This window comes from Myiozetetes cayanensis, unplaced genomic scaffold, assembly GCF_022539395.1.
Source record: "Myiozetetes cayanensis isolate MyiCay16 unplaced genomic scaffold, myiCay2020 scf2-11, whole genome shotgun sequence".
Lineage (NCBI taxonomy): Eukaryota > Metazoa > Chordata > Aves > Passeriformes > Tyrannidae > Myiozetetes > Myiozetetes cayanensis.
Window position 1 is genome coordinate 36,265,223 of NW_026087411.1, and position 14,251 is coordinate 36,279,473.

General features: G+C 37.0%; 1 protein-coding gene across 7 annotated transcripts in view; it reads left to right on the top strand.

The window, feature by feature from the left end:
* CEP170 (centrosomal protein 170) overlaps positions 1–10,270 on the top strand; it is a 99,931-nt gene extending 89,661 nt beyond the window's left edge. For all 7 annotated transcript variants that reach the window (XM_050315186.1, XM_050315182.1, XM_050315184.1 and 4 more), the window contains 3 exons: positions 3,763–3,856; positions 6,369–6,420; positions 7,902–10,270. In XM_050315186.1, coding sequence (XP_050171143.1) covers positions 3,763–3,856; positions 6,369–6,420; positions 7,902–8,188 — 433 coding nt within the window. In that variant the 3' untranslated portion in view covers positions 8,189–10,270. The remainder of the gene's footprint in view (positions 1–3,762; positions 3,857–6,368; positions 6,421–7,901) is intronic.
* The last annotated feature ends 3,981 nt before the right edge of the window (positions 10,271–14,251 follow it).

A 14,251-nucleotide genomic window follows, 5' to 3' on the forward strand; every position in this document is an offset into this window, starting at 1 on the left:
TTTGGCTAAAGTATTAAGAACATAAATATTGTCAGTCATTCTTGACAAGCAGATCTATCAGAAATTAAAATGAGCTAAAGTCAATCATGAAAATAAATGAGTAGGAGGACAAAATGAAATATATATCTTTTTGCTTGACTAGTTTCTTCCCTGCTTCCCCACTGCCATTTCAGTTTCTAATTTATAGGTAATGTTCCAGGTTCCATTGAGTTCTGTCATCATTCCTACCTTATATTAAGAAATGAGCTTGAGAGAAGCTTTTGATACTGTATTCCTCAGCTAGATTCTCCCAGTGCTGGCCAAACTGGGGTTTTTTCCCCCAAGTACTAGCATGAGGTACAGATTGAACAAGATACAAGTGCCTGGTTCTTTCCTTTCACCAGTTTCTCTAGCCTAATTGTTATTTTCTTCAGCATAATGTCATATGTTGGGTATTGCTAAGTTACCTTTCTGTAATTTTTTTTCAACATGTATAATCAGGTTCTTATTTCCCGGAATACACAAAACTGCATTATATTTTAAAGTTCTGCAGCATTCTTGCCATGTATCCTATAACCCGTTCTTTGCTAACAAATTACTGTGGTGGATTCTCAGGAAGCAGATAAGCAGTTTGTTTGCTTTTCTGCCTTTTCGTAGAATCACAGAATGGTTTGGATTGGAAGGGACCTTGGAGATCATTTAGGTCCAACCCCCCTTCTGTGGGCAAGGATACTTGCCATCAGATGAGATTGCTCAAAGCCCCATCCAACCTGGCCTAGAACACTTGTTCTCTGGGCAACCTGTTCCAGTACCTCACCACCCTCATAGTAAAGAATTTCTTCCTAATATCTAACCTAATCCAATCCTACTCTCAGTTTGAAACCATTCTCCCTTGTCCTATCACTACATGCACTTATAAAAAGTCCCTATCCAGCTCTCTTGCAGGCTCCCTTTACGTACTAGGAGGCTGCTTCAAGGTCTCCCTGGAGCCTTCTCCAGGTTGAACAATCCCAACTCTCTCAGCCTGTCTTCATAAGAGTGGTGCTTCAGCTCTCTGGGCATCTTGGTGGCCCTGCTCTGGGTTTGCTTTGAAAGGCTGATGTCCTTCCTGTGCTGGGGACCCCAGAGCTGGATGCAGCTCTGCAGGTGGGATCTCACCAGAGTGGAGTAGGAGGGAGAATCCCCTTCCTTGCCCTGCTGACCACACTGCTTTTGATGCAGCCCAGGACACATTTGGCCTTCTGGGCTGAGAGTGTACATTGCTGGGTCATGTACAACCTCTCATCCACTAGCCCCCCAAAGCCCTTCTCCTTAGGGCTGCTATCAGTCCATTCTCTACCCAGCCTGTATGTGTACTTTTATATATTTCAATGAGTTTGCAGAAAATTTACAGAGATTACGAAGGGAAGAGGTAAGTAGGTTTTGCAGTGAGAAGACCTGCATGGTTTTATCAGTGCTCTGCAGCATGAATGGAATGTTACTGGCATGTAGCAGGCAAGTGCCTCTTTAGTCAGGCAAAATTTAGGCAAAGCATTCAGGTCAGTGAAGATACTACGTGCTGGTCTCTGCAGTTTGCTGTGCATCCTGAAAAGTGCCGTGAAAAAAAACGTGAGGTAAGACTTGTGCATCAGAAGATAGTGAAAAGTAAGAGCAGAAGGCAGCAAGCATTTATAAATACGTTCTTTTAACTTGAAGAATACCCTTATAAAGAGAAAGGTGAAAGCAGACAGAGATTAAGATCCCCCAGGAAGTTAAAATGAACTAAGTGAAGAATTCAGAAAGATGAAGTAAAAAGGTAATAGGCTTCCTAAATTTATAGTAGAAACAAATTGGCCTGCCCACTTTGTAGTCAAAGTAATAACAGTTTCAAAATTTTTAATTACTGCTTTCATTTTTTTCCTCTTCTTTTTAAAATAAAGTGATCAATGAAATGAAAGGTTTTCAAATTGTAAAAGAGGCGTAAGAACGTTATCTCTAAAAGACTGAGACCACCACATACACAAGCAAAGGCACTAATGACAATACATCAAGATAAAATTATTTTAAAAAAACATGGCAAGGAGGTAAATGAAAAGTCACACAATGTCACAATAGCTTATGTTGCTTTTCTTCTAGTGTTGTTTGCTGCTAAATAAAGCCTTATTTTCTATGTTCCCGATAATTTCTAGTGTGTGTCTCTGCCTTTTTTTTTTTTTTAATGTGTTTATTTGAACTCCTTAGTGGCAGCCAAATTCCAGATTTTCCAATGTAATTGGACTTTCTGGTATCCAGGTTTGCAGTTGTATGTCTTTGCAAGGTTTTGCACTCCCTTCAGGAACGTAAGAGAATTTTGCCAGACCTCTGATGATGAACTTTGATAAAAGATGATGACTCTGTTTGAGGCCATAAAGGGTTTCACGTTTTCGTCATTGCACTTTTGATTATGTTTAATTTATTTTTTCCTTCCCCCAAAAAATTATGTATTAATGTTTACTCTTGAATGAATTGACTTACTTGAATACACCCAAGTCACTTGGCAGAAGTGATCATTTGCCTTAATCCCATGACACTGTCATCAAAGTAGCGCTTCCACTCAGTGAAACCTCCAACATAAACATGTTCTGAAGCAGCAGTGAGTGAAGACCTCAGAGACAGAAGAAGAGTTAAAGCACCTTCTGGACGGGCTGTCTTTGACATCTGTGTACTGATAAAATAAGGCAGGGTAGTACATATTTTGCAAAATTAGACTCTCTTGACAAGATAATAATAGAGACTGGAATTTTCCCTAGAGTATAAATAACTGAAGAAAGGTGAACAGAAATGCAATACCAAGTCTCCCAATTTTCTTTCAAATTCTTAATCTTTATGAGATTTAATATATCATGAACTTCCACCTTCAAAATTATTTCCTCAGAGACATACTTACACAAATAATTTATTTAAAATGTACTACTTTTTGGTCATGATTTGAAATTGGTTGGTTTGTTTGCGTAGCAGTTTTACTGCAGCTATTTTTGAACTGTTAACTTTAAAATGTGAGAAGAAGTGGATTTGGACTCCTCTATGTCATCGTGGGGTCACTTACCAGACCTTAAATATTTTTTTCTTTTTTTTTTCCCAGTTGCTCCAGTTTATGATATGACAATGCAAACAAAAAGTATTTATCAAGCAGGGAAATAAAACATTAAAAAAATGAATCTCAGAGTATACTTTGGGGTTTTACAAATATAAGATACTTCTTTAAACATGTAATACAAGTGATACTCATACTACTAAAACATAAATATATGTATACACATAAAATTTACGTATTGAGACTTTTCAATGAAAACTACTTCTGTGAAATGTATTTTTTTAATTTCCTGAAGTGGTTTTATTTTTTATTAAATTAATATAGAATACAAATATAAAAGATACATTTATTTACCTTATGTTTTGCAGTTGTTATAAAATGCAGTATTAAAGAGGAATTATCTGACTACAGAAAAATAGTTGGATTTTTTTAAGAAATGTCTTCGTGCTGGAGGAAAGAAACATCTGTGTCTTTTTGACTCTATAAGCAAGTATTTAGTTACAGAACTGCCATTTTAATGTCAATAAGAATGATTTTGCTGAAACCCTATATGCTTTCCTGAAAATTTAAACTGTATGATTGGATCCTGCCGGTTTTCAGTATTTGAGAGTTTATTTTTATTCAGTACTCCCTATGCTACTTTCTCATATTGTGTTATCTAATCTTTCAGTTTTAATTTGTGACTGTGTTGGGTGTTTTTTAAACAATGTTTTTAAAATTCTTTCTTCTAGAATATTATTTAAGGACAAAGACAGAAATTGGGAAGAAATTGAAAACAAGTTGCGAGCTGAAAGTGAAGTTCCTATTGTGAAAACATCAAGCATGGTATGAATAGTTCTCTTCTAGGACTGATTATGCTGCTTATCTAACGTCTAAATAATCAGCAGAGGAATGTGTTGTTTTCAGCGGCATAAGGGCAAAAATTTTAAAAGGTTTTGTTTAGACACCACATATATTTCAAGAATAAACCTAGTCTGATTTAATAATTACTAAGATTTGCTGTCTTATAAAGAAACAAGGAATTGTTCAGGGGAAATTCTCAGATAAAGAATGCAGTCAAAGGGATTCAGACTATATATAGACCATCAGTACATTTGTTTAACAAAAGGTAACAACCATTAGTTTGAATGTTAGATTGCTTTCAAATTAACTTGTTTTACAATCTAAAAACTGCCTACTACTCATTAATACTTAATACTATTAACACTGATTATTGATATTTAGAGAAATTGTTGTGCTTTGCTAAATGAAATGACAATAATCCATAGACACATGGCAAGAAAAGGACTCTTCAATGAAAAGTAATTCTCTTGATTTTGTCTGGAAGCAGTAACCATAGGCCTCCCACTACAACTCCAACTGATTCATATCCTCTTCCACCCTGCCTAATTGAGGGCATTTCATGACCAGACTGTGTGACAGTGTGAGGGGATGGAGCACATGTGTTATTTCTTAGTACACTTCTCCTCTACTTCTAAACACAGAGTGTAGGGTTCGAAAAACATTCTTGAATGTGAGAGTAGGCAGAGAGTCTAGTTACATTATCTATCTGCAGTACCATGCTGTTAATGTCAGCTTACAGAAGTGGAGTTTTTTTCTGAGGGAAAGGTGGGAGAGGAAACTGCTCACACACTTCATACTGGAATGCTCACAAGTCAAATGTGAATACATTTCCTCTGGCATTGAACAGGCTAGCACTTTTCTGTTAGCTCATCATGAGTTATTAGCTCCTCCAGATTGATTTTTGCTGGAAGTATGGAAAGCTTGGCCAGTAGTTTCTGCAGAATGGTATGTTTATTAAGAGCAAGTGTTAGTAACTCAGTGTTATGATTTAATAGATTCACTGATAGGGTTTTTTTATTTCTTAAAGTTTAATTAAACAGGTTCCTCATGGAAGTTTCTAATTCTAGAAATATTATAGTATAAGGAGTTTCTCTTATCCATGTCCAGCATAAGATCCAAATTTAGTCTTTTGTCCTGAATATGGGGGTTCAGTCGATTCTTTAAAATAGAAAAATGTTTGTTGTATATTTATTCCTAAGTTCATCATTCTACAAATTTTTTCAATTTATTAAAGCATCTCACATTGTTTGAAAGTGAGAGGGTTCTTCGGGGTGCTTTTTTTGTCTATGATTTTCAAGTTTCTCCTCAGTTTTCAGAGCAATATATTCTTCAAATGCAGTGCTTATTTCTGTCACAGATCATTATTAAATTTTAAGAGAGGACAGTTATAACTGATGTTTGTTTTGTCCTTGGAACATTGATGTGCAGCCCAGATGTGGAATCTTCTTAAACATAATGACTGTGTAAAATTCAAGATAATCAACCTCATTACCACCCACAAAAATCACAGTACTTAGTACAAAATGGCTTCCTGAAAGGGCTTAAATGGTTTTCTGAAATCAGTGCCTTTGAAAATTCTCAGCTTTAGAATACCCCTGACAGCTCTCCTCAGTAGCTGGATTAACACTGTTCTTCAGTGTAGGATCCTTCAGTTGTAGGATTTACATATTTATATTAATATAAATATGTTAATTCTACAACCAGGGAAATGACCCAGGGAAGTGGTCATGGCACCAAGCCTGTCAGAGCTCAAGAAGTGTTTGCACAATGCTCTCAGGCACAGGATATGATTCTTGGGGTGCCCTGTGAAGGGCCAGGAGTTGGACTCGATGATCCTGAGTGGATCCCTTCCAACTCAGTATATTCTGTGATTCTGTAGTTTTAGGTGTGGTACATTTAATGATTGCTTTGTTTCTGAGTACATTACTGTGGATGCATCTGTGCTAACAAGTAGTGCAGCACAGTGGAGAAAAGTATGTATGGCAGATGAGTCCTGAGGCCCCAACACTGATGTGCTGTACAGGGTCTCGTGGGCACAGGGGCCAGTGGTTGCAGACAGAATTCTGATGCAGTCACCTCATGTTTTGACTCACATCTGAGCAAGGTTATAAGTCACTCAATTCCATTTAATACTGGGTTTATCCTATAGCTTTCCTTTAAAAGTTTGCTGTGTTTGCCCTATTTCTACAGAACCATGGTGTCTGTAAGTCTGTGCTTGAGCAGAGGTGGCACAGCCAGATGAGGAAGGGACAGCATGGGGTTTTATGGACCACAGCGGGAGCTCTAGATTCTGAGTGAGACATGGCTCTCCAACTTCAAGGGCTGCCACCCAGGACCTGTGGGGGACATGGCTGGGTCACCACCAGCAAGGGTGTTCATGTTGCTAGGAGGGTCAACCAAATAGCATATTGCAATTGCAAAGGTTGGGGAGAGCGATTGTTCACTACTGATAGTCTTTTTTTTCCATAATGAAACATGATCATTTCTTTTCTAGGAAATATCATCAATCTTACAGGAACTGAAACGAGTCGAGAAACAGCTGCAAGGTACAAATCTTTTTTCTCTTCTGTGGCTCCTTGCTTCAAATTCTTTTAATGTGTATGTGTATATCTATACCATGAAATAAAGTAACTGTGATATATTAAAATATATCACAATATGGGTTACGTACATTAATATATAATTGCTGGCACATTTGGTAAACAAATGCCACTGTTTTTTGATCATATCCTTTTATATGGGTGAGAAAAGGCTCAACTAAGAATTACATGGTCCTGAGAATCCCAAATAATTATTTGTGAAACATTCTTGATAGAAATATTTTGGTAAATATTGAAGAGTAGGTGATAGGGAATCCTAAGATTAGGCTTTATGAAATAGGTTCTGCACATCAGTAATACCCTCATGTGTAGCACAATTCATTATAAGGGATGCACTGAGACTGTAATCTGTGGGAAATCTCAAAAACCCCCACAGCTGTCTCCATTATGATGAAATGAAAATTTAGAATTAGCTCATGACATCTTCCCTTCACACTGCAAAATCCAATTGTTGTAACTATGGAGCCTGCAGACTACAAAATTGAAAAGTTACTTTGCTTTTCACACATAAAGTCTTATCTATATGTAAAGTGGAAAGAAGTATGTTTTGCTTAAAAGGTCTGCCAATTAGACATATATTCCATTTATCAAAATTAGCTTAAAAACTGAGTATTTTTTTAAATAGAAGTTGCAGTCTTATTTGTGTATTGTTTATACTTAGTTTATTTTTTAACAACGGAGTGGTCAAATTGATTAGTGGCCCATATTTATCATTATTATGTCACTTGTAAATTTCCTATATTTGTTATTTTTAGTATTCAGATTTAATCCTTTGCAAAACATTCTTTAAAAAAGAATGTTTCAGGAGGAGTCATTAACCACCTTTAGAAACAAATTAGTATTTGTTTCATGCTCAACCATAATTAAAAAATGTTTATTTATTACAAATTATATTGTGTTTAGAGAATATAAATAAATTAGGCCAGATTGTTTCCTTGTGTATGCAGTGGTGTGCAAATAGATGTTAGTACATTTTTGGAAATAAAAAAGAATTTCTGTTTAATGTGACAAATATGTTAATAGTATAATAAAATTAAATGGTACTAGGTGTTTTGGTTTGCCCCCACTATGAATAAATGACTGCTCTTTTGTACAAATTTCATCCACTCATGGAATTAGCAACTCTGGCTATTTGCAGGGTGTGGGCTTGCAACAAAGCATGATATAGCAGTAACATTAGGAGGAAAAGCCACATAAACTAGCTTAAATAGATACTAACTGACTGATACTAACATAGATAGTGACTGATCAGTTTGTATCTGTGTTGGACATGCCACTGCTTTGTCATGGGCAGCGCACATAAAAACTCATGTCTACCATCATAGGAACAAAAGTGTGAGAAAAGGATTTCCTTATTTTTATAGTAACAGAAAATCATATTTTTTATGGTTTCTTCCCTATCCTTTTCATCTCTTCTTTCTGCTTAGCAATTAATGCTATGATTGACCCTGATGGTACCCTGGATGCTTTGAGCAACTTGGGATTCGCCAGCCCCATCTTACCAGCTCAGCCGAAGCCGAAGTCCAGTCCTGTTTCCCAAGGTACCCGCCCTCAAGCGCAGCCAAACTGCCAGCCCGAAGCTCGGGCTGTTCGACCTGCCACCGGCCCTGCTGCAGCTGAATTTGAAAATGCTGAATCTGAGGCAGATTTCAGCATACAGTTCAATAGGTTTAACCCAGATGGGGAAGAGGAGGATGCCACCCTGCGTGAGTGACATCTCGGTGTTTGATACAAAAACCTTTCATGTGGAATGTTTAGAAATCAAGGAAAAATTATAATATTGGTTTTTATAATTAAAGAAGAAAAGGCTTGGTCAAACAGCAGTTGTTTTATTAAATCAGTTTTCTTTAATTGTGATGCTTTGATTGTCACACAAATCCTTTTCAAATCATAAAGTTATTCATAGATACCAGTGTAGGAAAGCAGATTGTGGCAGGTTTGCCCTTTGTTGTTGTGTGCTTTGCAAAAGAATTATTATATCGGCAGTTTTCCCTTAATAGGTTTATTTCTTTTTAAAAGCCATGCAAGCGGTCTAACATTTAATGTTACTGAAACCCCAGATCTCTTTGCCAGGCTGCTCTAATGAATGGACTTCCTCCACTAAAGCGTGTACAGGACTGTTGAACATTACATTTGGTTCTGAATTAGATGATTTATATAGGAAACGTTATCTTTGACTACAATGACACATTACTGCAAAAGTAAGACAGACTTCAGAAAGCATTCATTCTCATATACTGGAAAATCTCAAACAGTTCTGTGATTTATATAACCTTGTTGCTGCGTAAATTGTCTTGGGGTTTACAAATAAGTTCACATATTATGTTTGCACTAAGATTTGCTGGGAGTGGTAGGTGAACATATCGATATCATTAAACAGCAACCAGTGTTTAGGTGTACATAGAAAACTGATAATACTGTCCTTGTATTATCATTACAGTGTTTTAATCCACTTTCTGAAAGGACTATTTGGCACTTTTTGATCTTCGTCAAATGTCTTTTTGATGTTAATGACAGTAGAAGTATTTCATATCTCCTTTCTGTCCAAATGTTTGTTGAAACTAGGAAATAAATTTAAACATACAGCAATGTGGGATGTGTTAAAGCATATTGAGGGAAATGGGCTCTCACCAATCCAAATGCAGCATAAGCTTACAAAGAAATTACTGTTTATTTGGAATGATCATGAGGTGTAAAATTTTCTTTAGGGGACTTGGAAATAGAGTTGTCATGATTTGCTTAATCAATAGATACACTCCCAAGCAAATGATTTTATTTGCTTCTGTATATTTTCCTGTAGTCTTGCTAGTAAAGCTGTCTCTGTCTTACATATTTAAAAGGATTCTGGAAGACGACTGCTAACATGGACATTTTGCTTATACCGCCGAAAAGCAAGTCTATTTAAAGTTTCCTATATAAGCCTATTTTCCTTATCAGTTGTCCCAGTATCTTAACATTCGGAAATAATAATAAGAATAAAAGTAAATTACTTTGTATTTCCAGAACACTGTAATTTGGAGGAATGTTTTTTCTGTTAAATGTAACTAATAGACTGGAATTTTCTTATGTTTGCATCAGTCTCTATATATTAAGGTTAAAGATACAGTTTTGCAGCTTTTATGAAATGGTCTTTAATATCTCAGCAATAATCCTATATGACATTTGTTTTTAAAAAAAACTACTTTCTGTACACTTTTAAATTGTACAGGCTTTCGGAAATCAGTAAAAGTTGGACCAGTTAATAAAAATGCAAAAACTTTTTTTGTAGAGTTGTAAAAACAAAACCACTAATCTGTTGTATAATGGATTTCATATTTTCTTTAAAAAAAAATAAAAGCAAACAGTCTTCATGTATGACTCAATATGCTCTACTCCAGCTAACTGTGGGAGCCTGAACGACACTGGTTTACAGAGGCTACGGGAAAACTTTTTGAAGGTGCTAAAGGGCAAAAGTAAATGGAAATTAGAACAGTGTTGAAAACCGAGTGTACCAAACCATCACCATAATTCCTTCTTTTTTTAGTGCTTGGGAACATAATTTTTCTGCAGATTCAAGTGGAAAGTAGGGGATGGCTAGGAAGGATTAAAGGTGCAGGCTCTTCATACGAGATTCTGTTTGTGTTCTTTCAGGCGTTTATACCTTTGTGTTCTGTAATAAGCATTTTGCATTACTCTGTTCTTATTTTGTATGAACATGTTCTCCTTATTTATTTTTGTTACATTTATTATGTATGTTATTTTGTTATATGCATTTACAACTCCATTTTTAAATAAAGTGTTTCTGGAACTTTACAAATGTGTGAATATGTAATTGAGAGCTGGGAAGTTCACGTGGTCTTTCTGCAGTCTAACTCCCTTTACTGAAACAGGAAATGACATTTTTTCTTAAATATCTTTTCTCTGGAAAAAGTTCAGTTATTGCTGTTGCTGCATCAATTATTCTGTACTGACAGTATTGGCTCGCTTTCCTGTACTCAGACTCATTTCCACACTTGAATTGATTTTTGTGTGCAAAGCTAGAGGCGAAAATAATCCAGTATGCCAGTCACCAAACAGTGGCTCTGTTTCCCTTTGTAGAATGAAAGTAAATGAGTTTTAATGTACCTACCAAGTGCAACAGTAGATGGTTATCAGACTGCTTTCCCTTTGCTTCATATATTGTAAAGCTTTATTGAACATTCTCATTTGGCTCCAGACTAGTGCCTTTTTTTGTTCTGTCCCAGCTTTGACTCTGTGCATACTTTTCCCACAAGACACTAAAACGCCTCTTCCTAGGTAGCTTTGTGCAGGAACAAAACCATGAGTTTAGTATAAAGCTCCAGGAATTTCTTCCTAGGTTACACATTTCAGTGTTGCTGAGCTTTGCTGTGGCTTGGCAGCAGCCAGCTCAGATCTTGCTTCTGTGTCCCTATTTTTCCTTTGTATCCCTAGTTTGATGGCATTAAGACTGCACTAATGGCACACAGTAACACTCAATAGCACTCAGCTCTGGAGAGGCAGGAGATTTTTACTGATGTTCAGACATGCCAGTTTGGTATAGTCAAAGTCATGAGAAGGTTACAAGGGCTTTCCACTTGCACAGAATTTTTTCCTATTCCCCAGCTTCATTATCTGCCATCGTTTCCTCACTTGTTGCCTCTGTCTTTGTGGAGGATGGGGGAATGCACAGCAGACTGACATTTCTGTGAGCAATAGTGTAGCCCTTCCCACAAAGTGTTTTCGTCTGACCACTATACTTGGAGCCAAGGTTAAGCAGAGCGGTTATTCAGAAGTCTTTAGGAAGTCCATCCAGATTGCATCAGTCCTCTGCTTCCTTTAGATGCCAGCAAGTGGTGCTGGCCTGCTGTGACACAGAGAAAGCAGAGTTTTAAGCCTTTTCTGCTCAGCACTCTTGGTTCCTCCCTTAGCTACGTGCACTGCTCTAATTCTACACCTAACAGCTGCTTCTTATGACACTCGCATCTAGCTGTAGCATACAGAAATAAAGGGTGTGTGTCTGACCTGAAAACATCATGATGATGGTTCACTACAGAATGTACATTATGTCAAACCAGCTGGTACTTTGGTCTCACAAGAGAATGCTGCTTCATACCAAAAACTGAATTTCAGTCAGTGGCCTTAGGAAGACCTTTGTAATTTGAAATAGAAAGATTCTAAGCGTGAAAAAGGTTAATAATTACTGCTTTGACATGAAGCCATGAAAAGAAACGGTGTGCAGGAATGCACGAAGCAGTTGGTGGAATGGTGTGCACAGTAAAAGGAGGCCACTTGCTGTGTGCCAAGATTTTATACCACCATGTCTTTTGTGTCTGAAGTGAATTACAAGGAAGAAAGTCACTCACCATACAAGTTGCTTAGCTTTGTGTTGATGAATAACCAGACTTTTTAAAGTCCAAGAATGTCACCTTTGACTTCAAATACAGCACATCTTAAATCTGACAGGGTTACAGTCCTGGTAGTTCACCCATGCTTGCTGAATATTAAACACATCTGACAATATCTGTTTGGCAATATTGCCCAAGAACAGCCTAATGCTGAAGAGCATTTCCAGCTGCACTAGCTCAGTAATCTTGTAAAAACGATTTTTTTTTCAACTTGCTAAGCCTCAGCCAGTGCTGTTCCTGCAAATGACAGCCAACAGAGCACTGGTTGGGAAGGAAGGCATTTCCTTTTCAGATTCTTTTCTCACTATTCATATGTATCTGGAGGAAAGGATGCATTTAGCAAACAAGTGGGATAGTGCAGCCCTGGAAATACTTTAAAGCAGGGTAAGAGAACTGGAAGCCTGCTGTCAAAGGTCTTTACCCGTTCCAACAAGAACAGGGTAAATAGTGAAAAACTAAACCCAATGCTCACTTTGTCTTGCTGACAGTTTCACAAGCAGTTACTGTTTTCAGGGAAACTGTATTAAAATAGGTGCTTGTAGGTATTAAATAACCTCACGGCAACATAGGGCAACATTTTCACTTGCAAAAATTATTCAAACACTAAGGCCTTAGTGGTGGAGTGAGGGGATAGAGATTTGTTCATTTCTGGGATAACCCCTACATTTTGACTTAGCAGTTAACATATTCTTACTAAGTTCTGTTGCTCTGGTCTATCAGTTCCTTAGGCCTAGCATTTTTAAACTTGTTCTAAAAAACTGTTTATAAGATGTTCTGCTACTATAGAGTAGCTAAAAGTAGTATCAGGAATCTAGAGATCTTTATATTAAAAAATAAATTTTTTAAAAATAATTTTTTATAAAAAATAACAGTTTAGCAGCATTACTTATCTTTCAACCAAACTATGATCCTAACAGAAGAAGATGAATTAATAAAAAGGACTTCTTTTAAAAAGTGGGTAACATGAGTTTTCTGTGTTCTATATGTCTATCCATGCACACATGCTGTATGAAGCCAGGCACAAAGAACAAAGTTTATATATAAACTTCAAAAAGTTACCAACCAGGTAACTTCCTATGCCATTCACAGCATGACTTCTGAGGTCACTTGTAAGTTGAGAAAAATTCCTTGAGGAAGTAATACAGACATGAATGTGAGTTATGCTTCAAGTTATCCGTGACTGATTTTATTAAGAGATGAGGCAAACGACTGCAGATAATTCCGGAGGTTTTAAAAGTATTAAGAAATTAAATACCTTAATAAAGTTATTGGAGAAAATTTCATAAGTGGTATTTCCCGGTATGACATAAGTGAGCAGGCAGAATACCATACTCTCAAGAGACCTTATTGGATTACGAGACTCGATGAAGTGCAAAAAGCTAAGTAAACTTTTTAAAAAACTTCAGAAAGAAATCAAATGACAGATGAACAGAAGTCAAGGGGAGTGTGTGGGGAACATTTTGTCCCCATCCAGGGCAGTAGCTGTTACTGAACCATACAGTTAATTCAAGGCAACTTTAGTGTAAAAGAGAGCTGGAAGATGCAGGTGGCACACAAGAGTTTGCCCACAAGAATGGTGCTTTCAGAGCTGCAAAGAAGCTGTGCAGGAAAACACGCTGCCTGCTCCAAGGTATGCCTCAGGTGCAAGAGAAACTACAGCCACCCTGCTCCTTGGCAGGGAATGGCAGCTGGAAATAAGTGGGAGTTATTGCATGCACTAATAATCAGTTTTCACTCTGCAGAGTAGCAGGAGTTTCTCACATAAACTGACTGAAACAATAGACAGTGTTTTCCATAAAATGGAATAAAACCCCCCAACAATTTCCTATCCCCCAGTGCAGTTTATTCTATGCTATTTTCCTAAAATCATTTTTGCACTTCACAGATGAAATTTAGGTAACTGACTAAAGATGCAGATGTACAGTATTGTAATCTTATTACCTGCACACTTGGGAACTCGAGTGCTAATGAAAATTTGCTGCACAGCCACGGTCATTCTTTGTTTCCAAATATGCAAGGTTATACACAAACCAGGCTCCTTATGTCATTACTACTGCCAGTATGATGGACAGCTGATAAAATGGTAGTTTATAAAAATCAGCTTTTTAAAATGCAACTTACGCAATCTTCTTAACACCTTCCTAGTTGCTTTCTTCCCAAGTCTGAGGTAAGTGTTGCTTTAAATGATTCCTTGAGTTGATTTTCTGAATGTACAACCTCCTCAAATATGGCTCCTCTCCAAAACCTTTAGAAGTAAAAAAACGCTGGCTTATACTGAAAATCATATCTGTGCTTCACTGGAGCTATTGCTCTGAGTGCAGCAGAAGTTCAAATTTGAAACACAATGCAGAGCCTTATCTCAGCCCTAACATTGGCACCGGGCATACAGACCT